Source organism: Siphateles boraxobius, unplaced genomic scaffold (assembly GCF_051911475.1).
Source record: "Siphateles boraxobius isolate OS27281-9 unplaced genomic scaffold, OSU_SipBor_1 13, whole genome shotgun sequence".
In the NCBI taxonomy this organism is placed as follows: domain Eukaryota; kingdom Metazoa; phylum Chordata; class Actinopteri; order Cypriniformes; family Leuciscidae; genus Siphateles; species Siphateles boraxobius.
Genome location: NW_027508733.1, coordinates 8,943,005 through 8,970,488, shown reverse-complemented (window position 1 = coordinate 8,970,488; position 27,484 = coordinate 8,943,005). Strand labels below are relative to the sequence as shown.

At 40.4% G+C, this 27,484-nt stretch overlaps 2 protein-coding genes across 3 annotated transcripts in view; both read left to right on the top strand.

Moving 5' to 3' along the window:
• The window catches only part of LOC143735269 (uncharacterized), a 103,578-nt gene that overhangs the window by 36,694 nt on the left and 39,400 nt on the right, over positions 1–27,484 (top strand). The window lies entirely within an intron of this gene.
• On the top strand, positions 9,855–23,690 carry LOC143735213 (uncharacterized). Of its 2 annotated transcripts, none has more exons than XM_077225294.1 (5): positions 9,855–9,989; positions 12,416–12,742; positions 16,064–16,408; positions 21,558–21,685; positions 22,141–23,690. In XM_077225294.1, exons 1-5 carry the CDS (start codon positions 9,938–9,940, stop codon positions 22,513–22,515), a joined length of 1,227 nt encoding a protein of 408 aa, XP_077081409.1. In that variant the 5' UTR covers positions 9,855–9,937; the 3' UTR covers positions 22,516–23,690. The 2 variants fall into 2 exon arrangements, with proteins under 2 accessions (XP_077081409.1, XP_077081410.1); XM_077225295.1 differs by having other exon boundaries at positions 9,887–9,989; positions 22,208–23,690.

The window sequence follows — 27,484 nt, the reverse complement described above, 5'->3', positions numbered from 1 at the left end:
AAACGCATGTAATATGAACACAGGCCTAAGAAGGCTCAAACTTCTGTAGGATTTCCAGGAGTAGGCCATTCTTTAACCTTCTGAATGTTTTTAACATCAGGCTGAAGACCGGCAGAAGACACAACATGGCCTAAAAATGTCACTTGCTTTTGGGCAAAAGAACATTTAGCCGGTTTCAGCTTCAAGTTTGCTGCTTTCAAACGCTGGAAACCCTCCCTCAAGTGTTGAATGTGCTCTGCAAAATTCTTACTGTAGACGATAATATCGTCTAAATACACAAGACATGTTTTCCAGGACAGACCCTGCAACACTAGCTGCATCAAATGTTGAAAGGTGGGTGGAACATTGACAAGACCCATTGGCATCACTGTAAACTGATATAAAGAACGACCAGTAGTGAAGGCTGTTTTTGGTTTGTCTGCCTCATTAAGCTGCACTTGCCAATATCCGGATGAAAGATCCATGGTACTGAATATAGAGGAACCTCTAAGTGCATCCAGGGTGTCATCTGTTCTGGGTAAAGGATGGGCGTCCTTAATGGTGACAGAATTAAGGCCCCTATAATCTACGCAAAAGCGCCAGGTGCCATCTTTTTTCCGCACCATAACGACAGGTGCAGCCCAAGGGCTATGACTGACTTCCACAATACCTTTTGCCAACATGTCATCAACCTGTGACTGAATCACCTCTTGAATCGGAGGAGAAGTACGATAGGCACGTTTTTTAATGGGAATTGCATTGTCGGTATTGATTTTGTGTTTGACTATATTCGTACTGCCAAAATCTGTAGGGTTCTTACTAAACACATCACAATACTCAAGCAACAGTGTGTAGTTCGTTCACCTGAGGGTCAGAAAGATTCCCACTCTGAATCTCAAATGGAAGAGGCGGCACCTGTGTAGAAGGGGTGGACACATTACATACACAATCTGAGTGCTGAACAACATCATCTTGGTTTATTGGAGTGAACTCCCCCAGCTGCATACCTGGTTGCAGTACAAAAGGGCTATTTGTTGGATTCATGACTCGCACTACAGTTTGACCATTTTCAGCTACTGTAAGGGTGCGTGCAACTGCAATACCATCCAACTTAGATGGATATGGCTCAAGCAACCCACTGTAACCATCTGCTAAACCTGCATTAACAGCAAACATGATAAGCTGAGCTGTACAGTGCATCTCACATTGGGGAGGAATGGTAGTAGTCACAATAATTTGAGCTGTGCAATGTACAGGGGCAAGTTGAGATGTGCTTAACAATTGTAAAGTCTCATCATAAAGGCAACATAGCCCCTTACCAACATTCAAGATTACCTCGTGCTTCTGGAGAAAATCCCAACCAAGTATGATACCCTGACTCACATTTCTAATGACCTGCATGTCATGCTGTAACGTCAGTGCACCTAATCTCAGGTTAACAGTCACAGTTCCCAGGTTATCTAGATTCTGACCAGTTACAGACTTTGACAGAATGAAATTACCCTTTAGTGGTCTTTTGCACAATGAAGGAATTGCCATACGGGTAGTTTCATTAATGAATGAAATACTAGAACCAGTGTCTATCATGATCTGCATGTCGGTACCTTCAACAATGCCATTGATGTGTGCTGTACAAATGTCCTTCATGTTTGTAGCGGGACAGTGTTCAGTCTCTGTATGGCTGGTGTCTGTGGTTGTCATCCGTACGGTGTCATGTGGGGCTGGTAGTGAAACAGCTGATGTGTGCCCCGCCGCATCAGCTAGTGGAAGTTTCCCTGATGATGGCTGTGATTATCTGGGTAGACATCATGTGGACCACTCTGAAGATCCAGGCTTGGATGCTGAGGTCTGGGGGCTTTGTACTCCTCAAAGGTGACACGCTTGTGATGAGGGCTTGGACTGCGTCGTTGAAATGACGCGCGGTTGTAAGACATGGTGTCATTTAGTTGTCTCAGTCTGTCGTCCTCGTAGTAGTCAGTGCAGACTGCAGTGGAGTATTTTGGAGAATAGCAATCCTTGAACTTCTCCCTAGGGTGAGGCGAAAAATCCACTCTGACATTATGCTGGTATGTGTCGTTGCGTCGTCTGCAAAGGTCTCTGCGCCGGCTGGGAGATCTTCTGTAGCTGTCAGGTGAAGGAGAATGAGCATCTGAATGTCTGGTTGGTGAATGTCCATACGGTGCACTCCATGCCATAGCATATCTCGTTGGACTGTGCCGATGTGGTGATGGAGTTTGGCGAGATCGGCTGCGTTCATCATGCAACTGCAGTTTCAATGCTGATACATCCTTACTTAAGTCTTTAACTGTGTTAGTTAGATCAACAACCGCTTGCTTCAGAAAAAGAGTGTCAGTGTCAGAAATAACATTCACTGTCTGTGCTGCCGAATTGCCTCTCACCGCAGATGGAACCGGCTGCACCAATCTGGCGGCCTGGCGCGCCCGTTCAGCTTGAGTAGCGACTTGGAAGGCATCTTTGAACGTTTTCACGCCCCTCTCATGGCATTTAATCTGGAGTTCTTGATCTAAACCAGCCAGAAATCTCGAAAGTTTCATGTATTAAGAAGCATTCTGCTCAAAATCTGGAAAAGCTTCTTTGACCAGTCTACATATGTCTGCTGCATACACTTCCATTGGTTCATTAGGCAATTTGTGGCGTGAATTTGGAAATGTTTGAAAAGACGCAATTACATCCTTCTGACCAAAAGCATCTTGTAATTGTTTTTGCGCTGAAGCAAAAGAGTGCTGAATTTCGGATGGAAAATTGTCCCAAACAATAAACAGTTCAGGTGGCAATCTAGTAGGCAACTCTGCTGCTAACACTGCATCCAAATCAACACCACTATCTTTATAGCGAGCCTCTTGAATTACCTCATAACGACAGGCCCACAGCTGAAAAGACTCAGAGCCATCGTTGCGAAATGGCGGCGGTAAAGGAATGTCCTTTGGTGTTGGTGCGCGGCGCGTCCCCGCATTGTTCTCCCGCGGTGCTTGTGCTTCCTCGTCTGACATCGCTGAAGTTTATTCAGAGCACATCAACGTTCCCAGCGTCTCGCTGAAATCACAGTAATGTACTTAGACTGCGTTCGCTCGAAGTGTAACGTTAGGCGGAAAAAAAATAGAGATATATATTAAAAAAAAAAAGAAACTCGAATATTCGACTAAAAACACCGCTGCCACCAGTGTAATATTTGTTTGTGGGTGTTCTCGGGGCTTTAATCTAAAGATAACTTTAGTAATATATCAAATAAACCCTCGGACACGGACGAGTTCTTCTTTTAGACTCCTTGCTCTCTTTATTCTGCTTCTCTTTTCCGCTCTCCTTTCTGTACTCCCCGTCATAATAAAAGTCCTTCCAACAACATCCACTTTAACACAATGTACTGCTGAATTAACATTGAAATATTCAAATATAACATCAGCATTAATCTTTTAATATAATGTGCTACACTTTGAACTCTTACACCAATGAGGAAAAAGAAAAAAAACAGATTTTAAAGAGTTTTGCTGTACCAGTACCACGGGCAAGCTATATTTACTAACTTTATGATCCCATGTCTAAACTACGGTAAACAAGCTGATGTTTAGACTCCAGTGGAAAACACGTGAAAAGATGTCTAATATAAAAAAAAGAAGTTCAGAAGTTTCGAAGACATGTTGTCAGCGAATCGTGCTATCAACAGCTGATCGGAACGTGCGCACTGTTGACGTTGACAGCAGCGCGGATTGATAGAAATGTAAAGAAAATAGTGCCGATTAGAACTGAGGTATGAATTTTGTCTGGCGTGTTTTTGTGTGGTAAATTAATCAAGCTTTGAAACGCAAATAATTTTTTCACGTATAAAAACGCACAGCTTTGAGGCCCCGGAAAGTAACTTTCTTGAAAAACTTCCAGCGGCCAGAACCAGGGAGGTGATACATTTGCATACAACTTCATGTCTTAAATGGGCGAACTAACCCTTTCAAATGACAACTTCTAGCACCCTGGGCAGGTGATGTATGTAGGCAAGACATAAAATCAATTCCAGGCTGGATTCAGGGTTTGTGGCTGGTTTATTTGTTCCAACTGAGCAAACAATACAGTATCTCTCACATTGGTAAAAAACAATATGCCCATCACCCAGGTGTTATACAGGCCCCACTACTGCCCTCAGGTGTCTAAATAAAACATTGTAGTTATTAAACTAACCAAAAATAAAAACTAAACATATAAATAAAAACAAAGGAACACTACATATATATATATACTAATACTAATACTAATAACTAATGTAAACAAAATCATAATAATAAACAATTTAATTAACAAATTACCATTACTGAAAGCAAACTAATGCAGCTCCAACAGGCTATATATTAAGAATTATTGAAGAATATATTGAAGAATTATTATTATAATATTTTTTTTTCTTGACCTAAAGTCTGTAATACTGATATTACACACTCCTGTACAGTAGGTGGCGCTATAGGCTACAATGCTGGTTTGCGATCTGCAAACTGAGATGAAACTGAGAGAAGAAAAAGAAGAACATAGTCTGGTAACACTAATGCTGCGTCCAAGGGGGTAATCCATCAGGCAGAAGTTGAAGCTGCCTCCGGGGGCCGCCATTGTAGCTGGCTATCACCTGCTGTTAGCATCCCATTGACTCCCATTCATTTTGGCGTCACTTTGACAGCGAATAACTTTACATCTGAGGCGTCCAAAGACTTCATTTGTCCATTATTTATTTCTAAAGAAACACGACAATGTATAAAAGGCTCCATTACTTTGTATCTTACGTTATAGCCCCGTAGAAGCCATTCTTGTAAAAATAGGCTAAAAATTGCGTCATAACCACGCGACTTCATGTCGCACAATAGAGACATTACCGTATAGACAGGAGGAGAAGCTCGCACAGTCTCGCAGGCGTACTGACGTTAAATTTTAAATAAATAAATATTAAGCAAAATGACACAATAATTAATCAGAATACTTACCAAAAGTTGCTGCAGGTCACGCTTCACCGTCTCTGTGCACGATTAACGTTGGGTGACTGTCTATGGGTGATTCAGATTTGTCTTGGCACAGCTACTATAAGATTTACAACTGTCAGTCAGGTTGCTCACGTGACATCTACGTCATCAAGCTCAGTTTTAGCCTGCGCAGAACGCTTGGCTATCAGGAAGTGAGTGCCCATGTTCGGCTTCAACTCTCTCCGTTGAAATCAACGGGGTCGCTGTGTCCATTTCTTTTACTGTCTATGGCTGCGTCCCAATTCGCCTACTACGCCCTAAAAGTATGTACTCTTTTTGTGAAGAAAAAGTACATACTTTTGAGTGTGTAGCAAAAGAGTAGGCAAGCTTTGGGACATAATACTTCGTCATCTTTAAAGGCCCACTCCGATGAAAATAATGTTTTTCTAGGTGTTAACATTTTCTTGTGGCATTTTTCTTATGTTAGAGGACATATCTTTAGAAAAATAGGCTCAAAGTTGTATTTCTGAGTATTTCTACATTCAAATGGCTGTGAATCAGTAGCAGACGCAAAAATGCCGTTTGAAATAGACTGGAGTTGTGACGTAGTAACTCCACTGGGCGGGGCCACAAGCTCATACTCCCCGCCACGCCCGCTCACTGGTTCTGAGGAGTAGAGAAGACGATGGCTGATCAACACCTATGTGCGGTAGCGGGTTGCAATGCTAAGAGGAGAGATAGTGGTATTAGCTTTCATGCTTTACCAAAACATGTTGCTGTGAGAGATGGATGGTTGACGTTCCTTGGTCACGGCAATGATAAAAACCACAAATCGGTTTGCAGTCAGCACTTTACAGAAGACTGTTTCACCAACTGGCAGGAGAAGAAAATGGGCTTCGTCAATAAATTGTTTTTGAAAGCCGGATGCAGTGCCTTCCATCAAGACACCATCAACTGGACAGCCTGTGTCTTTACCGGTAAGTTTATTTTTTTTTCTGTCGGGAGCTAGTTCAACGATCCCGCCTGTTTGCTAGCACAGTGCGGCCAAAGTGGCGCTTTTCTGTCAGGAGCTAATTCAACGATCACGTCTTTTTACTCATTAAATCAGCTAACGTTATCTACCGGGCAAAAACCCCAGTGCTGCATAATGTGGCAACTCTCTGTTAACTTAACTTCATCTGTGTCAAAGCGTTGTAGATTATAATGTAATGTAATGCTTTTCACAGGGGCTTTTTTGAAGTTGTGCTTTGTGTTTAATTTTACTCAGCAGCAGGGTCAGATACACACACACAAGCCGTTGCATGTCACTGTGAACAGAGCTCCGATAGTGGCGCTGAAATTGGAACACATACTGTAACAAATAAGTCACTTTTCACCGTCTATCAATCGTCAAAACTAAAGTTTGGAGAACACCGACTGATCCCGTCAGTAATTACATCATTGCATAATGAGAGAGGGCAGCCAGCCTCCTCCAGGAGGGATGAAATATCGAGGCGAAGTCGAGCTTTTTTTTACCGCGACGTCTTGGAGTGAAATAATGATCGGTGATAACTTTGATTAACTTCGGATAATAATAATTAACGTGTATATAATACTGTAATGCTTCTATATTGACTACTACTTTACTGAGAAAATGTATGATTAATGGTAAAGTTATTTATTGTGTTCTGTTTTCTCTGTTTCTTAAGAGTAACGTCACTTCTGCGGCTGCCACACAGACAAGAGATGTCGGCTGTCAGTGGGAGCCACAGAAAAGGGGAAGGGCAACTGTGGCCACCCAGCTGTCAGAGTATACTCTCAAATCCATTCGAAGTAAAGGTTAGTGTTGATCTGTGTAATGATCTGCCACTGAAGAAAAAAACATCATATGGTAGATTAAAGACATATCAATAATTGTTTTATTTTTATTTATTTTTTTGGTACATACAGATTAATGATTATCTTTTCTTCCCAGCCTATGTGGACAACCTAATGCGCGTCTTCTTCGACGAGGTCAAATGATAGTGAAATAATGATTATGTTAAAACATAACAAACACCATCAGATCACCTTTTCTAGTTGTTCATCTGGCTGTTATAACTGAAGTACAACAGCCAAACAAAATCTAAAGTCAATGATTTAAGAGTCAAGAGCCCAACTTAAGCAAACACTGATCACCATAATGGTAACATACCAATTACGGTTTTCTCCTTCAGTGATTCGGCTTGTTAACATCAGGTGTCTTCAATGTTGGCAATAAAAAAAGGTGTTCTTAATTCATCTTTGACGTCAGTCTGTTATTCCGATATTTTTGTTTAAGAAAATGTGTGAATTTTACTAATTTTAAATGGTTAACTTTTAAGGAATTAATTTGGTTAATTATTACTCAATTCTAATTTGTTAAATGTAATTAATAATATTGCTTGTAATCTGTTGCCTCAATTTTATTGATTAGATTTAGCATCTTCATTCGTATTCATTTTTACAGTGTATGTTGTATGTTCTTTAATGGTCTAGTGGTAGAACTTTTGCCATGCGTGTCAGAGGTTTTGGGTTCTAATGTGGGTGTGGGTGTGTGTTAAAGCTAAATCCAATTAGTATTAACGACGATTGCCAAAGTTGAATTGCTGGTGGCGGTCTTTTCATCTCGAATGCTGGAATAGTGACTTGCCGTGGAGGACTTATTGTGAGTATACTGATATATAGGCTATCACTTATTGTGAACAAATGGCAAGAAAGTCATCATTCCTGTAGACCTGTGCATCAACACTCACGCACACGTAAGTTACACACAGCACTCGAGATGAAAAGACCACCACCAGCAATTAAACTTTGGCAATCGTCGTTAATACTAATCACATTTAGCTTTAAAAAAACACACACATTTTAATGTTGGTGAAATAACGTACAGGGAAACAATCAACTGTACATGGAATTCACCAGAATCGCTCCGCCATGGTGACTTTAACTGTTGCCATCTGCGTCTCTGATACGTGATACGCAAAGGAAAAACGGTATTGCGAGCACACACTGGACTGAAACGCAGAGTAAAAGCAACATTGCAAATAACTTAGTTAGGTGTGAGTATGGAAAATATGTTGCAGATATAAAGTAGGATTACAGCTGTCATTGATTTTTGAAATTAATGATATCTTTCTTTTTGCAATACTTTTTTTAATTTAGCAATTCTTTATTTTTTATGAACTTTTTTTTTTTCTCGCGACTGATGACTGGAGCTGGACTGTCCACCAATTTTTGGAGGAACAAATGCCCGGGACAAAGTGGGCGAAATACGGGAAGAAGTCTCTTCTAACTCACTTATTTGTTTATCAGAGCAGGAGCCAATTTATTGCTGCACAGTGGATTGGATCTTGGATCTTCTGCTGTCCCTGCAATAAAAAATAAAGAATTTGTGAATTCAGGATGATATTTATTTGTGTGAGCAAATGTTAGTTATCAGAGGTTTACTGTGTATATAATGTACTTGGTACATCTGTCTATATTTGATATCCCATCAGTTTTCTAATGTTAAATAATGTTCGGTGGTTTAACTCCCTCTTGTGGTCATTGTCCTGAAGCTCAGGGAGGGAGGAGAAAAATAAATAAACTGTAGGCTACCGTGTGTACAGTTTTACAAAACTGCGCACAGTTGACCAATCTGTCCACATGGGTGTAAATTGACAATCTGTACCCACAGTTTGAAATCCGTCCCCACGGATTGTAAAACCGTGCACACAGTTTATTTATGTTTTACCTTTAACAAACTGGGGGGAATACATTTTTTGTTATGTTGTGACTTTGAGTGCACCTCGTTACCAGCTAAACGTTCAGCCTTCCATCAGCAAGTGCTGCTCTATTGGAAACTATTGTTCAAACATAACTTCACGCCTCACAACACCCCAGTTTGAAATAGTAGATGTATAAAGTTTGGCAGAAAATCTATATCTTGAGGAATGGAAATCTAAAGGGATTTGGATTCTTGGATAATAATGGAAATTTGTTACTGTATAGAGAGTTTTACAAGAAATTCCAAGTACAATATCGTTAATGTTTTTAGAATGATTAGATTAGAGACATACCAATTCCTTTAAGATTAATGGTTAAAGAAGACATGTTGTACTCCAAAATCTCCCCAGAACTGAGACAGCTCTCTTTAGAAGGTTGTGATTTTTGTGATAAAAAAAAATGTACAAATGGAGTCATTAGAAATATTATTTTACAGGCTTATTACCCAAACCCAATGGGAATACATGCTTAAAGATTTTGATAAGGTTGAAATAAGAAAAATTAAGAAATTTGATTTGTCTTTTCCTCTCCCTCCTAAAGCTAAGGAGGTGAACTTCAAAATTTTAAACGGGATTTATCCTTCTAATGAAGTTTTAAGAATTAAATTAAATTTTGATGTGAATAATTGTGTTTTTGTGAAACAAATACTGAAAATTTAGAGCATGTCTTCTTTGATTGTGATATGGTGCAACCCTTTTGGAGTGAAGTGCAGAATTGGTTAAGGTCTAGGAGGGTTGAACTCCCACCTCTCACGGTGAAGTTATAGGTTTGGTGTTTGTCTGAATTGTGATTTTGTTATTAATTTCTTGTTGTTTTGGAAAGTTTTTCATTCATAAATGCAGATGGTTTAAATCTAAACCAAACTTTAATCACTGGATGAATTGTGCAAATCTTTAAAATCTGTTAAAAATCAGAAAGCCCTTAAATTGATTTCTCTTTTGGATATGTTTAAATTAATTTAAAAAGTCCCTTTTTATTTATTTTTTATTTATTTTTCATTTTATTTATTTTTGTATTTCTTTTTATTTAATTATTTGTTTGTTCTAGTGTGTTTTTCTGTTCTTTGTACTAACTATGCTCAATCTAAGGCTGAACAATTGAGGTTATATTCAGAGATAGGGGGCACCGTAGAAAAAGTAGCTTGTTTTGGGCTTATTTGTCTCGCGAGATCTGGCAACACTGCTCGTCACCTTTAATGCAGAACAACAGAATGATTTTTACGATCAGAAAACGTGCTGCAAATGAAGCTTTTCTTAAATTCGATCGCAGTGATTTTGATTTTGCTCGACAATGGTAAGAACTTGTTACAATCTCTCCCTGTAGTTTTTGTGACCGCTGCAATGGTTAGCTTTTGGGATAGTGTGAAAACAGCGCCTGGATCAATGACATGACGCACATTTGCTTGTGTCCATATGCCATGGTTTAGGCTAATTCAATTTAAAAGGGTTACAATTTCAAAATAAAATGGCAAATTACTTGCATGCTCTTTTTTGAGGACCAAGTCTAAAATTTCCGGTTTTAATGCATTTTGAGAGAATATTTGGGGGATGATTGCAAAATGTCTGTGGTATAAAACTGTACCAATAATTGATCTTGTTTAAAAAAAAAAAAAAGGTGAAATTCTCAATAAAACACCATATCAGCTAGTTTGGCTTTAATCTTAGGGTAGAGCGGGGGAAAACGCCCCCCTGGAGTAAAACGCCCCCCACCTGTTTTTCCCAAAATAACAACTAGAGGTAGTTACATTTTTATTGTTGCTATGCACTGATAGTTGATAACGGGGATATACAAATCTCTATGGAGAAGCTGACACCAGCGACATATTTGAAGAGAAGAGGATTACATGGTAAATGCTATCATTTTCAGATATTAGTAAACAAGTGTTTAAGAGAATATTGTTCTGCAGGATATCTCAGGGATGTATGATAGATGAATAGTGAAGTCTGTATTTTGAGATCATATGTTATTTACAAGGAATATAATGATATTTGATTTTTTTTTTTAAATTAAAGTCATAGCTTGTGGGGTAAAACGCCCCCCAGGGGGCATAGTTTATCTCTATCATAATTACTATAATAACATATTTTTGTCTATCAAATCCTTTGTTTTACACTAAATGCAGTGTAACTAGGTGGTAAAATCAAAATATTTGAACAAAACATGAAAAGATTACCTCAAGTGAGCATAGCTAGCTAGCTTGCTAGCACAGTTAGTTAACTGATGGAAGGTAGTTAAACTTGGCTATTTTGGACATTCCTGAAATAAATATTAACATATATACATGTTGATACATTACTTGCCTTTTACTTTTAGAGATTAAAAACTATTTCCTGTTAATTTTGCTGTTGATCTGAAGCAAACTGGTTGGTAAGAAATGGGGCATTTTACCCCACCTTGGGGGGCGTTTTACTCCACCGCTGGGGCAAAACGCCCCTTTGTAGAAAAATATTTTCAGTCAAAATACTAATTAATTATGAAGGCTGAGCAATTTTAATATTTGGTGAATAACTCCTGCCATAGTCACTCAAAAACAGGATGGCAATTCTAGTCACATCTATGTTTTGTTTCACTGTAATGTCACATTTTCCTTAAGGGGGGGCGTTTTCCCCCACTCTACCCTACATTAAATGAAAAAAATGTATTAGTAAATAGGTAGTAGCCTAAATGGAACGCATTGTTGTGAATATTATAATTAATTTGTGATCAAGTAAAATTCCTGAAGTGTCAAAGTTGGTGTAATTCATATTCAAGATATGACATTAAATTTAGCAAATCAGCGTCCTCTAAAATAATCTGATAAGGGCACTCCATCACCCATGACAAGCCACTACTAAAACCAGGACTGATCTGTAGGCGCAATTTTGACTACATGACAAAGGCGGACGCAGTCATGTTACATTTATATCGCTTTATACAATACAGCTTTACAGTAAAAACAGGAAAATAATGCAACAAAAAGTGAACTTAAAAAAAGTTACAGAATTTTACGTTTATTGTATGAAAAATGTGCAAAAATATATTTCAATATGTGAAATATATATATTATATATAATATATTTTCAAAAACACGTTTTACTCTAAAACTGTGAGAAAATAAAAGCCATAAATCTAAACAAGCTGTGTTCAAAATTTGAGACTGATTTCTCAAAAAATTAGCTTTCAGTAAGATTTTGTTTGGCAGCAGGACCAAAAGTTTTCACTAGATGGAATTCGTCTCCCATTCATTTCCCGCAAGGAGCACAAGTCTGACTATTTTTTTCAGGACCATTTAACCTGTTCGAATCATGGACATGATTTTTTGTGTGTGTGTTCACATCTTCTTTGAAATGTGGGTTCCGTTGGTTCCGATTCTGATTATGTCTCTATATCCATAGAGAACCGCTTCACAGATGCGCCGGTACATATTTGTGTTTTTTTCCGCGTTTGAATGGTTTAATTGCACTTGAATGAATTATAGCATCGTCATATAATGTAATGCTAGCCAAAGGAGGCCAGGACAAAACAGATGCTGCATTAACTGCGTTAAATAACGAGTAACGACATTTGCAACTGAACCAATAAATCACATACTTTAAAGTGTTGACTAATGTAACTTGAATGCAATATGAGAAAAGCTTCTGCCAAATGAAAATGTAATGTAGCTAAACACTATTTATGTGGGAGATTCAAACCACAGGATTTAAAATATATTGTAGAAAAACTGTTAATTTCTTTTCCAGGTGTTTTCGGTGTTGAATCAGACAAAGTGTCGGTGATGGAGGGAGATTCAGTCACTTTATACACTGGTGTTAAAACAAACCAACAAGAAGATATTAAATGGTATTTTAATGACATTCGCATCGCTGACATCAATGGAGATCTCAATAAGACTTGTACAGATGTTCAGTGTAATGAAGGTAATGAGAGATTCAGAAACCGACTGAAGCTGGATCATCAGACTGGATCTCTGACCATCAGAAATATCAACACAATAGACTCTGGAGTTTATGAACTGAAGATCATCAGCAGCAGAATCAGTGGAAAAATCTTCAATGTTTCTGTTCATGGTGAGTTAGTGAATGTTTAAATGCAGTTTATATGTTTAAACTATATTGTTTGAACAATATATTGTAACTGTTATATTGTAACTAATTTGCTTGATTTTATTTATTTTTTTCCCAATTGATATTTGGAAATGTTCTTAAAACGTAAACGTTGGTTAAAGAGGTGTGTGAACTCGCAAGTACGATGTCGGCACTGTAATTTTCTCCCCTTCCTGTTCGCCGGAGTGATGAGATAGTTAGTAGACTGTCCTCACTCAATGGCTGGCTGTCTAAGTGGTGTCCACAGAATAATATAGGGTTTATAGACGATTGGAAAAGTTTTTGGGTCAGACCTGACCTGTTGAAAAGAGATGGTATTTATCCCTCCTGGGATGGTGCTGCTCTTCTCTCTAGTAATATGGCACATATTCTTAGAGCTCAAACATGACGATTTGTGGCTCAGGTCAGGAAGCAGACAGACTGGTGTAGTGTTACAAATGTATTAAATGTCTAATTTAGGTTCAACAGTATTTTAACTGAGAAAGTACATACAAGTGTTTACCATTTGGAGGCATAGATGATGACTCAAGAACAGCTGGGCTTTGTTTCTGTATGATAATGCAGGTCTGAGGAATCTCCGGGAACAGGCTGACTTCTGTATTTATTTACCTGTTTTGTTTCAGAGGCTCGGAGTTACACTGTCATGCTTATCTTAAATCCTTCCCCCTTGAAAGGTATATGTGTTTTAGCTATTGAGTTTAGACTTGGATGACTATGCAACAGCGAGTTCACCATAAAGAGTAACTTCTGCTTGAAAAATATCCCAACGTCTCCTGGTCTCTGAAGAAAAAGTTTCCAACACTGGCTAAACAGACCGTATGCTAGCTGTCTCACGTCACCGAGGTCAGATAAATCCCATCACATAGAGACTCTTTCACCTAGATATCATCACATAGAGACTGTCTGTTCCCCAAATTAGGAAATACAAAAAAATCCCAAACCCATTTAAGGGTAAAAATGTAATTGATGTTCAACAAATAAAAAAGATATAATACAGATGAACAAATTATAAAGCTCGGGTAGCTGAATATTTGATCCTTAATTTCAAAAGCACTTATTGTTAATGATATGATTACAGATTATAACCTAGACGTGTTGTGTTCGACAGAAACCTGACTAAAACAAGATGATTACATTACTTCCACCCCGCAAGATTACTGTTATAAAAACGAGCCACGTGTGAAAGGAATAGGGGGTGGTGTTGCTGTAATCTATATATCTCTTTAGAATTACTGAGAAGTCTGGTTTCAAATATAAATCTTTTGAAGTGCTGGTGCTTATTGTAACACTGTCTAGTGTAAAGGATAAATCTCGCTTGACATGTGCTAGTTACTGTATACAGGCCACCATGGCACCATACAGACTTTATCGAAGAATTTGCTGATTTTTTTATCAAAGTTTGTACTGGCTGCAGATAAAGTCCTAATTGTTGGTGATTTTAATATACATGTAGATAATGAAAACAACGCATTGGGATTGGCATTTAGAGACATTCTGAACTCTATTGGAGTTAGACAACACATGTCAGGACCCACTCATTGTCATAATCATACTTTACATCTAATATTGTCACATGGAATCAATGTTAATGCCGTTGAAATTCTGCAGCAGAGCGATGACATCTCAGATCGTTATCTAGTCTCGTGTATACTTCATTTAGACAAGGTTGCAAAGCCGACTCTGTGTTACAAATTGTTTAGAACTATCACTTATGACACTTAAGATTGCTTTATTAATAATATTCCTGATCTGTTTCATCTCCTCAGCATCCCAGATAGCTTAGAAGAATTCAATATTGCAACACAAACTTTTGACTCTCTTTCCCAGCACTTTAGACACAGTTGCTCCTTTGCCCTTAAAGAAGATTAAAGAAAATAGTCCAGCACCGTGGTACAACGAGCACACTCAGGCCCTTAAGAGAGCAGCCAGAAAAATTGAGCCTAACTGGAAGAAAACAAAACTATAAAACAAAACATCTTGATATGCCACACCTGTGAGGTGGATGGGTTATCTCGGCAAAGGAGAAGTGCTCACTAACACAGATTTAGACATATTTTATTGAGAGAAATAGGCCTTTTGTGTACATGGAAAAAGTCTTAGATCTTTGAGTTCAGCTCATGAAAATGGGGGCAAAAACAAAAGTGTTGCGTTTATAATTTTGTTCAGTGTATGTATTAAAGGCTCATTCAGTCGGGACTTTTATTCTAAAACCGTAGTCATGGTAATATGTCGAGCAGTGTACAGCAGTTAGTTGAGCTGCCGCTATCTGCTGTGTATGTGTGATCTGTGTGAGCTGTCAGCTGTAAAGTTGTTGATTCCTGTTCGTTCGTGGTGATTGCTGCAGCTGTAATATTATGATGTTAGTCACTGACCTACAAAGTAAGCCAATTTGATTATAATTGTGTTAAACGTGATCTGAACAGAGTTATGCGTCCGTGACATACGTGCATGTCCGGACATGTCCTGTAGAGATTGTTCTGTGTTATTCAGATTGGTAATATTATTTAAAGTGTTATTCATTCTTTATTAAGCTGCAGATCAGTGTTATGGGTTATTAATGATGTGATGTTGGTCTGTTAAGATGTTATAATACCAGACTAATGATTATTACGTCATGTTTGTTTGAATACTCTTCATATGAGCCATGATGTTATCCATATATGGTCATTGTATGTTATTGATGACAAATGGTGGCTTACAGCGTGTATTGCCCTGTGGAATACCTCGTTTCTGTTTATTTAACTGGATGTTGAGTAGAGAAATGTCAATGATGCATATTAAGAATAATTATTTTTCATTATGTAACAGTGAATGCTTATTATATATTTAGTTTATTCATTCTCTTTATTGTACTTCTCTTCCAGACTATGTACATCATTGATTATAGCTTTGTGGCCCATTCTTCATCTACCTCCAATACAAAGAATTAATCTGATCACCTGTCTCCTCATTATTTGTACTCTTACCCAGAAGGGTTTACTCATCCATCACCTAATCTGAACCTAACAGACCAAAGCCTCTCCAACAGTGTATATAAATGAACTAAATTAATTACTTTTTTTACAACAAAAATCAAACATCACTGAACTTACTTAAGCTGTACTGTGACGTTATTTTCTTCTGGAAACAAACTTTGGTGCATTTTTTCCCTGTTATCTCTGTAAAGCTGCTTTGAAACAATCTGTACTGTAAAAAGCGCTATGTAAATAAATGTGACTTGACTCAAAATAAATGTTTGTTGTTTTCATCTACATAACTTTAATCATCTCTTGGTTTGTGTTTCAGGTGTTTCTGCTGCTGAACGAGATAAAGTGAAGAGAAAGTCAGTGAAGGAGGGAGAATCTGTTACTTTATATCATGTTGTTATAAGAAAACCAAGTGATGTGATGCTGTGGTATTTTAATGACATTCACATCGCTGATACCAGTGGAGATCAAAATAAAACATGTACAGATGTTCAGTGTAAAGAGAGATTCAGAGACAGACTGAAGCTGGATCATCAGACTGGATCTCTGACCATCACAAACACCAGAAACACAGACTCTGGAGAATATAAACTACAGATCATCATCAACAACAACAGCAGCTTCAGCATCACTAGAGTGAAGAGATTCAATCTTACTGTCATTGGTGAGTGTATAATTCAGCCATTAAATGCATTTTCTTTTGAGGAAAAAAACCGTTCAATATTTTTAAATCAATCCAATAACTGTTGGGTTGTGGACTGTTTAAAAAAGCAAACTTTGACTCAATGACACTTTGACTAATGTTATTAACATGAAAAATGCAGTTCCCTATCAAGGCTACGGAACTTCGACATTACGGATGTCGTATATGGGAACTCCTCTCATCCTTCACTTCTGCTGAAATCTTATATGCTAAAGCCAGCAGAGCTGGCCAATTGACGCAAAATATGCAAATACTGACACCTCGTAGCAGTAATAAGCAAGTGCAGCGTCAATTCCTGTTCAGAATCGAACAAAAACGCTAAAACAATAGCGAACACGGCGGCGAGCGTAATGTCTCGTTCCTTGCCTTTCAGGGAACCGAGGTTACGAAAGTAACCGGAGACGTTCCCTATCAAGGCTACGGAACTTCGACATTACGGATGTCGTATATGGGAACTGTGTAGAATCCCGCCGTGGCAGCCAAACAACCACTGACAACAGACCCAATACGAAGACCGCCCCCCCCCCCCAGTATGCAAACATCTGATAGGCCGAGATTGACCAATAGCGAACCTCTAACCTCTGATAGGCCCAAAGGGACCAATCACTAGCTCACAATACACTGCCAGCAATCTGCGCTCTGAACGGGGTGTTGAGCGACTTAGGAACGTAACCCGGCCTCGGTCTGAGAATTACATTACAGTTTCCCGGTCCAAAGCGAATACAATCTTCACTTACAGAGAAAGCCTGTAAATCCCCAACCCGCTTCGCAGAAGCGAGAGCGAGAAGCAGTGCTGTTTTGATTGATAGCTCTTTAATGGCAATCGAAGCTAAGGGCTCGAAAGGCGGTCGCGACAAAGCTTCTAAGACCAACGTTAAATCCCACGGCGGCACCGAAGGCGGCCGTGCAGGGCATAATCTCTTAGCTCCCTTGAGGAACCGAGTCACCGACGCATGTCTACCGATAGACTGTCCGTCAATAGGGGGGTGAAACGCGGCAACAGCGGCCACATATACCTTCAGAGTGGATGGTAGGCTCCCTTCATCCATCCTGTACTGAAGGAAGCGTAGAATATCCGACACAGAGCTGTTCGCTGGGTCTATACCGACATCCTTACACCATTTTGAGAATACACCCCACTTCAGAGCATACAGGCGCCTGGTGGACGGGGCTCGCGCCTCCGCGATGGTATTCAAAACTCGCGAGTGCAGCGCGTCCCCCCCGCTCAGCGACCCTGCAGCGGCCACTCATGGAGGCTCCACAGCCCGGGGTTGGGATGCCAGATCGTTCCGCTCGCCTGAGACAGAAGGTCCGTCCTGAGCGGAATCTCCCATGGCTGTCCTGCCAGTAACTCTACCAAATCCGCGAACCAGGGCTGATTCGGCCAGTTCGGGGCTACCAGAGTCACCACCGCCTTCTCCTCCCTGATTTTGCACAACACCATGGGCAAAATTTTTACCGGGGGAAAAGCATAGAGACGGACTCTCGGCCATCGCGCAGTCAGCGCGTCCACCTCCCGGGGGGAACGAGACAGTGAGAAGAACATCTGACAATGTGCGTTCTCGCTCGTCGCAAAGAGGTCGACCTCTGCTCTGCCGAAACGATTCCATATCAGCTGAACCGTCCCGGGGTGAAGCCTCCACTCCGCTTGGGGAATCCCGCTTCTCGAGAGCATATCCGCCCCGCGATTCAGAACGCCGGGCATGTGAGCCGCTCTCAGCGAGAGGAAAAACCGGTCCGCCCATAGCAGAAGGGATTCCGCCTGCCTGAAAAGGGCTCTGGAATGTACACCGCCTTGGCGATTTATGTACGAGACCACGGAAGTGTTGTCGGTCCGAATCAACACATGCTGTTGCTCCAGCCGAGACCGGAAGGCTTTTAGAGCTAGAGAGACCGCTTTAGTTACAGACGATTTATCTGCCACTCCATCTGCTTCCCTGACCACCGACCCGAGGCGAGCTTTCCCAAACAGACGGCTCCCCATCCGGTGGACGAAGCGTCCGTCAGGACCTCCACGCGCCGCGTCACTATGCCCATAGAGACGCCTGAGCTGAAGAGATCTGGGTTCCTCCACGGGGCCAGGGCGCGGGCGCATCCGCGGGTGACCATAATGCGCTTGTGGCCAGAATACCACTCGCTCGGGAGGACGCGCGTTTTCAGCCAGTGTTGCAGCGGTCTCATATGCAGCAGCCCCAGATGACACACCGAAGAAGCCGCTGCCATCCGTCCCAGTAGCCTCTGAAACTCTTTCAGTGGGACAAGCCTGCCAGGTCTGAAGAGACCGAGAGAAGAACTCAGAGCCTCCGCTCGCTCGGGGGAGAGGCGCGCTCTCATTCTCACCGAATCCAAGCACACTCCCAGGAATGTTGTAGTCTGGCTCGGTGTGAGGACACTTTTCTGGGCGTTCACCCTCAAACCGAGCATCTCCAAGTGTCGAAGGAGGACTTCCACATGGCTGACCAGCATTTCTCTCGACTGCGCGAGAACCAGCCAGTCGTCCAGATAGTTCAAGACGCGCATCCCGCTCGATCTGAGGGGTGAAAGTGCCGCGTCCACGCATTTCGAAAATGTTCGGGGAGCTAGGGCTAGTCCAAACGGGAGCACCGTATATTGGTACACCGAATTCTCGAACGCAAACCTCAGGAATCGCCTGTGACGTTTTACTATCTGGATATGAAAGTAAGCGTCCTTTAAATCCACTGAAGCGAACCAATCCCCGGGGCGAATTTGCGCCAGGATTTGCTTCAGAGTAGTCATCCTGAAAGCGCGCTTGTGAAGCGTTCTGTTGACGGGTCTAAGATCCAGAATGGGGCGGAGACCCCCTCCCTTCTTCGGCACAACGAAGTAGCGGCTGTAGAATCCGCTCTCCCTTTCCCTCGGGGGAACCGGTTCTATAGCCTTCTTTTCGAGCAAGTTGCACACTTCTTGCCTCAGCACATGAGCGTTTTGGGGCAAAGTTAATGACTGAATTACGCCCGGGAAGCGGGGTGGTCTGCGTTTGAACTGAAGTGTGTACCCGTGCCGAATTATATTCAACACCCACGGCGAAATGCCCGGAATAGCTTCCCATGCTGCCTGAAAGCGACTGAGCGTGCGCTGATCTAAACCTGCGGTCATCGCCGCTATGCGAGGGCTGGGAATATTTATTGACCGTGACTCTGCGCTGCTCGAAGGCAGGGCGGGTCACACAGTGTGTTGTGCAAGAGGAGAAAAAAGCTCTGTTTGTGAAGTAGTGATCTGCTTTATTTTTGAACAATTGACAACATTCACAAAACAACTGCACGCGTCGCTCGCGGAACACTGAGGGACAAAGTGCATTAGAGTGCACCGCTTGGACGCGGGGCTGATCTGGCGCTCTCTTCTCCTCTTGCCCGAGCGGTCAGGACGACTTCTTGGGCCTCGCAGGGGACACGGTGGGCTTTCTGCGCGGGCTCCTCTGCGTCCTCTTGCTACCCCGCTCCCTGCCACTGGCCGCTACGGCCTCTACGAGCATCCGGTCCCAGGCGGGGCGCTGTCTGTCTTCTAGCCGCGGTCTGAGGTTGGCGGCTCGAGGCGGAAGACGAGCGCGAGCGAGGCTGCGGCTGCGGAGGCGGCGCCCTCCGAGGAATTCACGGCGGGATTCTACACAGTTCCCATATACGACATCCGTAATGTCTCGTTCCTTGCCTTTCAGAGGTTACGAAAGTAACCGGAGACGTTTTCCAGTGAATATTGTGATTTTAACGGTTATTGTTAAAAGGGCCATTCCACCGAATGGGTGGCATTTACTTGTTGTAACTCTTCAAAATTAAATTTTATTTTTTATCTTTTTCAACATTCAATCTAATACTACACATATTTTTTGGTTTACAAAAGGTTTAAGCAGAAGATGGACGCATATTTTCTCAGTCCTGTTACCGAAACTCATGTGCCGTTTAAAAGAATACCAATTAATTCCTTTGTTTTCCCCACAAGAAAGTGTTTATTTTAAAGAAATTGTTGGTTTTATGTTCAAATAATTGAGACCAAAAAAAATCACTATTAAGGCAAGGTGTATTTTAATAAAAAACACAAAGCCATTTTTTCATTTTAAAGAAGACCGAAGCCTCAAGTTTATATATATATATATATCTTTTTATAATTTAATTTATTAAATAATTGTATAAATGAACAAAACTGATAAAAACAGTGGTTAGAAAAAACAGTGGTTAGAAAAAGAAAAAAAAGTAGCAGGAATGAAAGTAACAGGATTGCGTTTTTAAGCAAAAAGTTATCAAATACATGGCATATGGTCACATAGCATACATGCTAATAGCACGAGTTAATAGTTAATATTTTTAAAATAAACAAATAAAATCTAAGAAAAAGTTTAGGTAACAGGACAGTATGTTGAAATTTACCTTCTCAGTCATAGTTACAATTTCATCAAATATACAGAAATTAAAAAGAGAGGACTTACTTATGGTCTTCCCTTTGCCTTCAGAAGATCTAGATGATGCAACTTACTGTTGAAAATGTGTCTTGTGGAATATTCCAAGTTTTTCAGAGGGGGGATGTAATAGGGTAACAGGACTGAGTGAAAACCCGGGGACATGACTAAAATGTGTATTTTATCTAAAATATTAAATCAAATGTTTTTTCTTTTTTCATTTTAAAGCAGATTGGATATAAAGTCACACAACAATGCAAAAAAAATTCAGATTTCGGAAGGATTTTAATCATTATATTTCATGGTAAAGTTTAGAGATAGAGAGTGGGGACATGCAGAAAATGCTATTTTTTAGTGTTCTATGTAGTTTTTATTAATGTTTTTAATTATACATTTTAAATTTGTAGTTAGCTTAATGTGCAGGACATTTTGCTTAATAATAAAATGTATTTTAGAGTTAATTTTCATGCAATTTTCTACATATGATGTCCTGGGGACAGAAATGACACCCTTTCGGAGGAATGGCTAAAAAATAACAGAAGGTGCCATTTTTAAGTTAAATTAATATAATACAACTGATGAACAGAAAGGTGTATGTATAATAAAGAAATGTGTAAATATTAGTCAAAGATATTGTTAAATACTTGATGGATTATCAGTCAATCTCTAGTAATAATTGCTGCCTGTCTGTATATGTTCCAGGTTCAGGTCTGTCTTCAGGAGCTGTAGCAGGAATATGTGTTGGTGTTCTGCTGGTTTCTGCAGTTGTAACTGCTGGTGTGATTTACTATCGTCCCTACAAGAGCCATGGACCAGTACCACAAGATGCAGTAAGTGTTACATATCAGATGATTTAACAAGAAATCTGAGAATAATTATGTATACAAACATAAATGTAAACCGTGAATAGTAATTTTTTTGTCCTTTCTTTTTTAACACTACAGTTCACCAGTGAGGCAGTCAAATTAACACTCACAAATTAACTAAATAACAATTCATATAAAAACATAAAGTGCGGCTTTTGTCAAAGAGCAAATGTCTTGTTAGAAATTGCCAATACAACAGTTTAAGCATTTTTTTATGTGATATTGAAATCATAATACTTCAGTTTTTGTATTACTGAAGTACAGGAGGCGACAGTTTGATGCAGTTTATAGACCGTGTTAAATATTTAAGAACTGAAAACCTCTGTACATAAAACACAGTATTTTTGTGTTTGTGTAACTGAAACCTCTATCCTTCTCATCATCACTTTAATCTTTTGTGAATCTGTGTTTTCTTACAGGAGGGTGATGCTGATAACCCTCCACCTGATCCCAATGACATTCCTTTGGAGGGCATGGAACATCCAGGTGATGCTGATAACCCACCACCTGATCCCAATGGCATTCCTTTGGAGAACATGGACCATCCAGGTGATGCTGATAACCCACCACCTAATCCGAATGACATTCCTTTGGAGGGCGTGGAACATCCAGGTGATGCTGATAACCCACCACCTGATCCCAATGGCATTCCTTTGGAGAACATGGACCATCCAGGTGATGCTGATAACCCACCACCTGATCCCAATGACATTCCTTTGGAGGGCATAGAACATCCAGGTGATGCTGATAACCCAACGCCTGATCCCAATGACATTCGAGATCAGGGCGTGTAAATGAAGTACAGGATTCAGCCCGTCACCGGAATTTCCCCAGCCCTGCTCTCATCAGAATAACAGTGTCATTCAAATGCACAGATGCTAATCCAATCAGCCTGATCGTATCGCCCATACCTTCACATTATCATATCTTAACTTAGGACACTGACACTTGTTCAGGAGGTGCTTGACTCAATCTTCTTTGAATCTCATCATCTATACCTCAAAATGTAAAACACAATGTACAGAACTTTCACTGTTTATATAACCTTGGAACCTAGATTTAACATTTTATAAATTTGTAGTCCATCAGTACCTTACCTACAACTTCAGAAATCACTTTAATGTGAGTTAACAGTTGCACAATGACCTTCATCATCACAGTTTACAAATGCATATCTGGTGGTTTTCTTGTTCTCTGAGAAAATCAATAATATCAGAAAGGTGATCAGCTCATCCTTGAGTTGCACTGGGGTCAGACAGATAAGAGCACAACCTCAGAAAGTAGTTACTATGTCAGCTTTCAAAGAAATTGATGGCAAATTTTTGGAAGAAACCGTACAGCACCTTAAAAAAATCAACCTGCGCCCTTGACGCACTTCCCACATCTTTTTTCAAAAGTGTGTTAAAAAGCTTAGAAGCAGATCTCCTAGAAGTGGTAAATGCCTCACTTCTCTCTGGGAGTTTTCCGAACTCCCTGAAAACTGCAGTTGTCAAGCCCCTCCTGAAAAAGAGCAATCTGGATAAGACCATATTAAACAACTATAGACCGATCTCAAATCTTCCTTTCATAGGCAAGATCATTGAAAAAGTTGAGGGGTGTGAGACCATAGACATCTCTCGAGCTGTCGCAATCTTCTTCTGCTCGATCACTCAGTCCAAGCAAATGGCAGCACGAGTGCACATGACCTGACCATCTGTTCCGCTTTACAGCACAAAACAAATCGAGAATGAACACAGGGCTCGACATTAACACTTGTTTGCTTGTCCGGGAAAAGTGGATTTTTCTAAAGTTTCAAGGGAAGAGAGTTTTACTTGTCCGACCGATCGAAACGCGAGAATGATTCTTATCTTATACAGTCAGTGATTGGTAATGGATAATGTATTTCTGGAAGCTTCGCTGCCCGTCTATTTGTGAGAGAAACAGTGGATAGATCAAAACAAATGAGTAAAACAGCACACACAAAAAAAAATATCTTTTTTTATTTATAATATATGATATGGTTAAGTAACATAAAATGAGTAAGAGAGCTGTTCTATCACGATGGCAAATGTTACATTGATTTTATAGTTTAAAGTAGCCTAGTTAATATGTAGTCACTTACAATTTAGACGCAAATTGACAGGTTCTGTTCTATTTTACAGACGAAAATAGTTACAAAAGAAAAGCATTACTAAGCGCTAAGTGTTTTGTTATTGAATGATTCAGCATTTTTAGAACAAATCGTTTTAATGAATGAGTCAATTATTCATTTATTAAGACGATCACTTGCCGCCACCACCTATTGGTTTATTGTTTAAAGGTATCATTGATTTTAATTTTTATGCTCCCACTGAGCCAAAGAATGAAGAAGAACCAAATTGCCTACCACAGCTATGCAGAAGACACACAGCTCTACTTAGCTAGCCTGGCATCCCAGACCCACATCAAAGTGTTAGGGAACCTACCGTTGACAAGGCTCAATACGAGGGGCCGGATAAACAGTTGTCTTTCAAATCCCCTCTGCATATAGCGCGTTTTCCGTGCCAAAATCAAACATTCGAACGACCGACCGAACGTCTATCCGAACGTCTATCCGAACGTGTTGTACTTTTGAGCGTCTGACCGAGCGGGTTGACTCACGTGACGACCTGACCTGACGTGACGTCTAGTCTTGAAATTAGCAGTTTTTTAGCCATGCAAGTATCCAAGCTGATGTGTAAAGACTATAAATGGAAATGAAAGGCAATACATATAAATATTGTACCCTAAAACAACACTAAAACATTTTTCCTGAATCCTGTGCATGTAAGGTTATGTGGTTTACTTTCAAAAAGCAGAAATACTGTATGCTATAGCCTATATACAGGCATTCAATAGTCTTAATTTGACCAATAATCATTTTAACTAGTTTTTATTGTTAATTTTATTGCCCAATGTACAATGTTCTCACAGTTCATAAAAAACACTCCAAATTAATAAATGTAGCATATTATGTTAGTTTATACTTTTTGCAATAGGCTAATCTTTAAAAAAACATATCCAGAAGGTTTTCATAAATATATATATATATATATATATATATATATATATATATATATATATATATATATACATATATATATTAGATTTTTATACATATATATATATATATAGGTCCTTCTCAAAAAATTTGCATATTATGATAAAGTTCATAATTTTCCATAATGTAATGATAAAAATTAAACTTTCATATATTTTAGATTCATTGCACACCAACTGAAATATTTCAGGTCTTTTATTGTTTTAATACTGATGATTTTGGCATACAGCTCATGAAAACCCAAAATTCCTATCTCAAAAAATTAGCATATCATTAAAAGGGTCTCTAAACGAGCTATTAACCTAATCATCTGAATCAACTAATTTTGCCGCTCTCGCCGGCGGCGGTGTGAATGTACGTTCACACCGCCCGGCGAGAGCGGCACAATTCGCTCTCGTCGCCCTGCCAGCAACGCCGTGGAAAGATTCGTGGACGCTCTGACGTAGATCGAACGCGTGGTCTTTTTTACAACTGTATTTAAAGGGGCCACAAAGCAAACAAGCATGTCGATCGTTATATAACAATTATAGTGACATGTTTGCTAATGAAATTAACAAATTAAAAGCCATTTGTGTGGTGTGGCTTTTGTGTTCATGGTCAAGTGCTATTATAATTTGCATTCCCGCTGAAAAACATGGGTTCTAGCGCGAAAATATTGCCTATAAATAGTGTTGCGCGTCTTCTTATCATATTCAAATGATCAACCTCCTCAATTCTGCTTGGGAACTAATGTGGTCGGAACCAAAGTTTACAGGACTGCGTTCTCTGGACTCCTCTCAAACGGAGCACTTCTATATTCCGATTGGTTGCCGCCGGTTGCCGCCGAACTGCGTCATTGCTTATCACCATAAAGTTGACCTGACTTCAACTCTCCTCGCCGCTCTCACCATCCAAGACGCGCCGCGCCGCTCTCGCCGGAGCTCACCTCCTATAGGGGCTGGCTGCAGACTACGGGGCGAGTGGAGCTCCATTCAAAAGCGGAAATACGTCACCTCCACTGCGCCGGAGCGCATATACGTCACCTCTACTGCGACCTTATACTGTCTATGACTGCGACCGAGCAGTATATAAATATAAATAAATATATATATATATATATATATATATATATTTTTTTTTTTTTTTTTTTTTTTTTTAATTTTTTTTTATTATTATTTATTTATTTAACCGAGCGCATATATACGTGACCTCACCTAATCTTCACACACAATATCAATATATACTAAACTTTTACGGTTTATGACTTTTAAATATAATATTATAGTAAAAATAATTTCAGAATGTTCTATTTAAAGCTTAATAACATGTACAAATCAACCAATGTAAAATAATGAAGAATAATTTCCACAATTTAAGTTTTAATTGTTTTTATGTTAAAAAAAATAAAATAAATAATAATCTTAAATTTTTACAACACAATAACTGCAAGGGACCATACTGTAAAAAAAATACAAATATGAAAAAAATACTTTAGACTTTTGTATTTAAAGCAAAATAACATGCAAATCAACCACAGTAAAATAATGAAGAATAATTTCCAGTTAATTGAATTGTTTAAAAATATATATATATTGACAATACACTTGAATTGCAAAAAAGTGACCAAAATTGTTACATCAAAGACAACACTGCGCGCACACACACTTCACTGTTCAAGACCTCCATCATCCAAAAAGCAATCCCAGCTACAGTAGCCAGGGTTGTCATCTGAGGAGATAAAACCCCAAAAGCACTCCCCGTTGTCCATTTCCCTGGTAGCCAGCCTCACAGTCTTTGTAAAGCTAACTGCATTGTAGGCGGCTGCATATAGAGATGGTGTACGGCTTTCTGTACATTTGACGGTGTCTCTCTGAAAGTCTTTTCCAATTCACTACACCTGTTCAATTTCAAAAAACAATGAAAGTCACAATTCAGACAATAAATTCAAACGATTGCAATGAGGACACCTGACAGACTTCCCATAAACCTCTGCTGCACCCTGCACCGGTTGCCGTGCATACAAGGGGTCTTGTGATGGCTCGGCTGATGGAGTGGCACGAGGCGGGTAAGGCTCGGCTGATGGAGTGGCACGAGGCGGGTAAGGCTCGGCTGATGGAGTGGCACGAGGCAGGTAAGGCTCGGCTGATGGAGTGGCGCGAGGCAGGTAAGGCTCGGCTGATGGAGTGGCACGAGGCGGGTAAGGCTCGGCTGATGGAGTGGCGCGAGGCGGGTAAGGCTCGGCTGATGGAGTGGCACGAGGCAGGTAAGGCTCGTCTGTTGGAGTGGCACGAGGCGGGTAAGGCTTGGCTGATGGAGTGGCGCGAGGCGGGTAAGGCTCGGCTGATGGAGTGGCACGAGGCAGGTAAGGCTCGGCTGATGGAGTGGCACGAGGCGGGTAAGGCTTGGCTGATGGAGTGGCGCGAGGCGGGTAAGGCTCGGCTGATGGAGTGGCACGAGGTGGGTAAGGCTCGGCTGATGGAGTGGCGCGAGGCGGGTAAGGCTCGGCTGATGGAGTGGCACGAGGCGGGTAAGGCTCGGCTGATGGAGTGGCACGAGGTGGGTAAGGCTCGGCTGAGTGAGTGGCGCGAGGCAGGTAAGGCTCGGCTGATGGAGTGGCACGAGGCGGGTAAGGCTCGGCTGATGGAGTGGCGCGAGGCGCCTGATGGAGTGGCACGAGGGGGGTAAGGCTCGGCTGATGGAGTGGCACGAGGCGGGTAAGGCTCGGC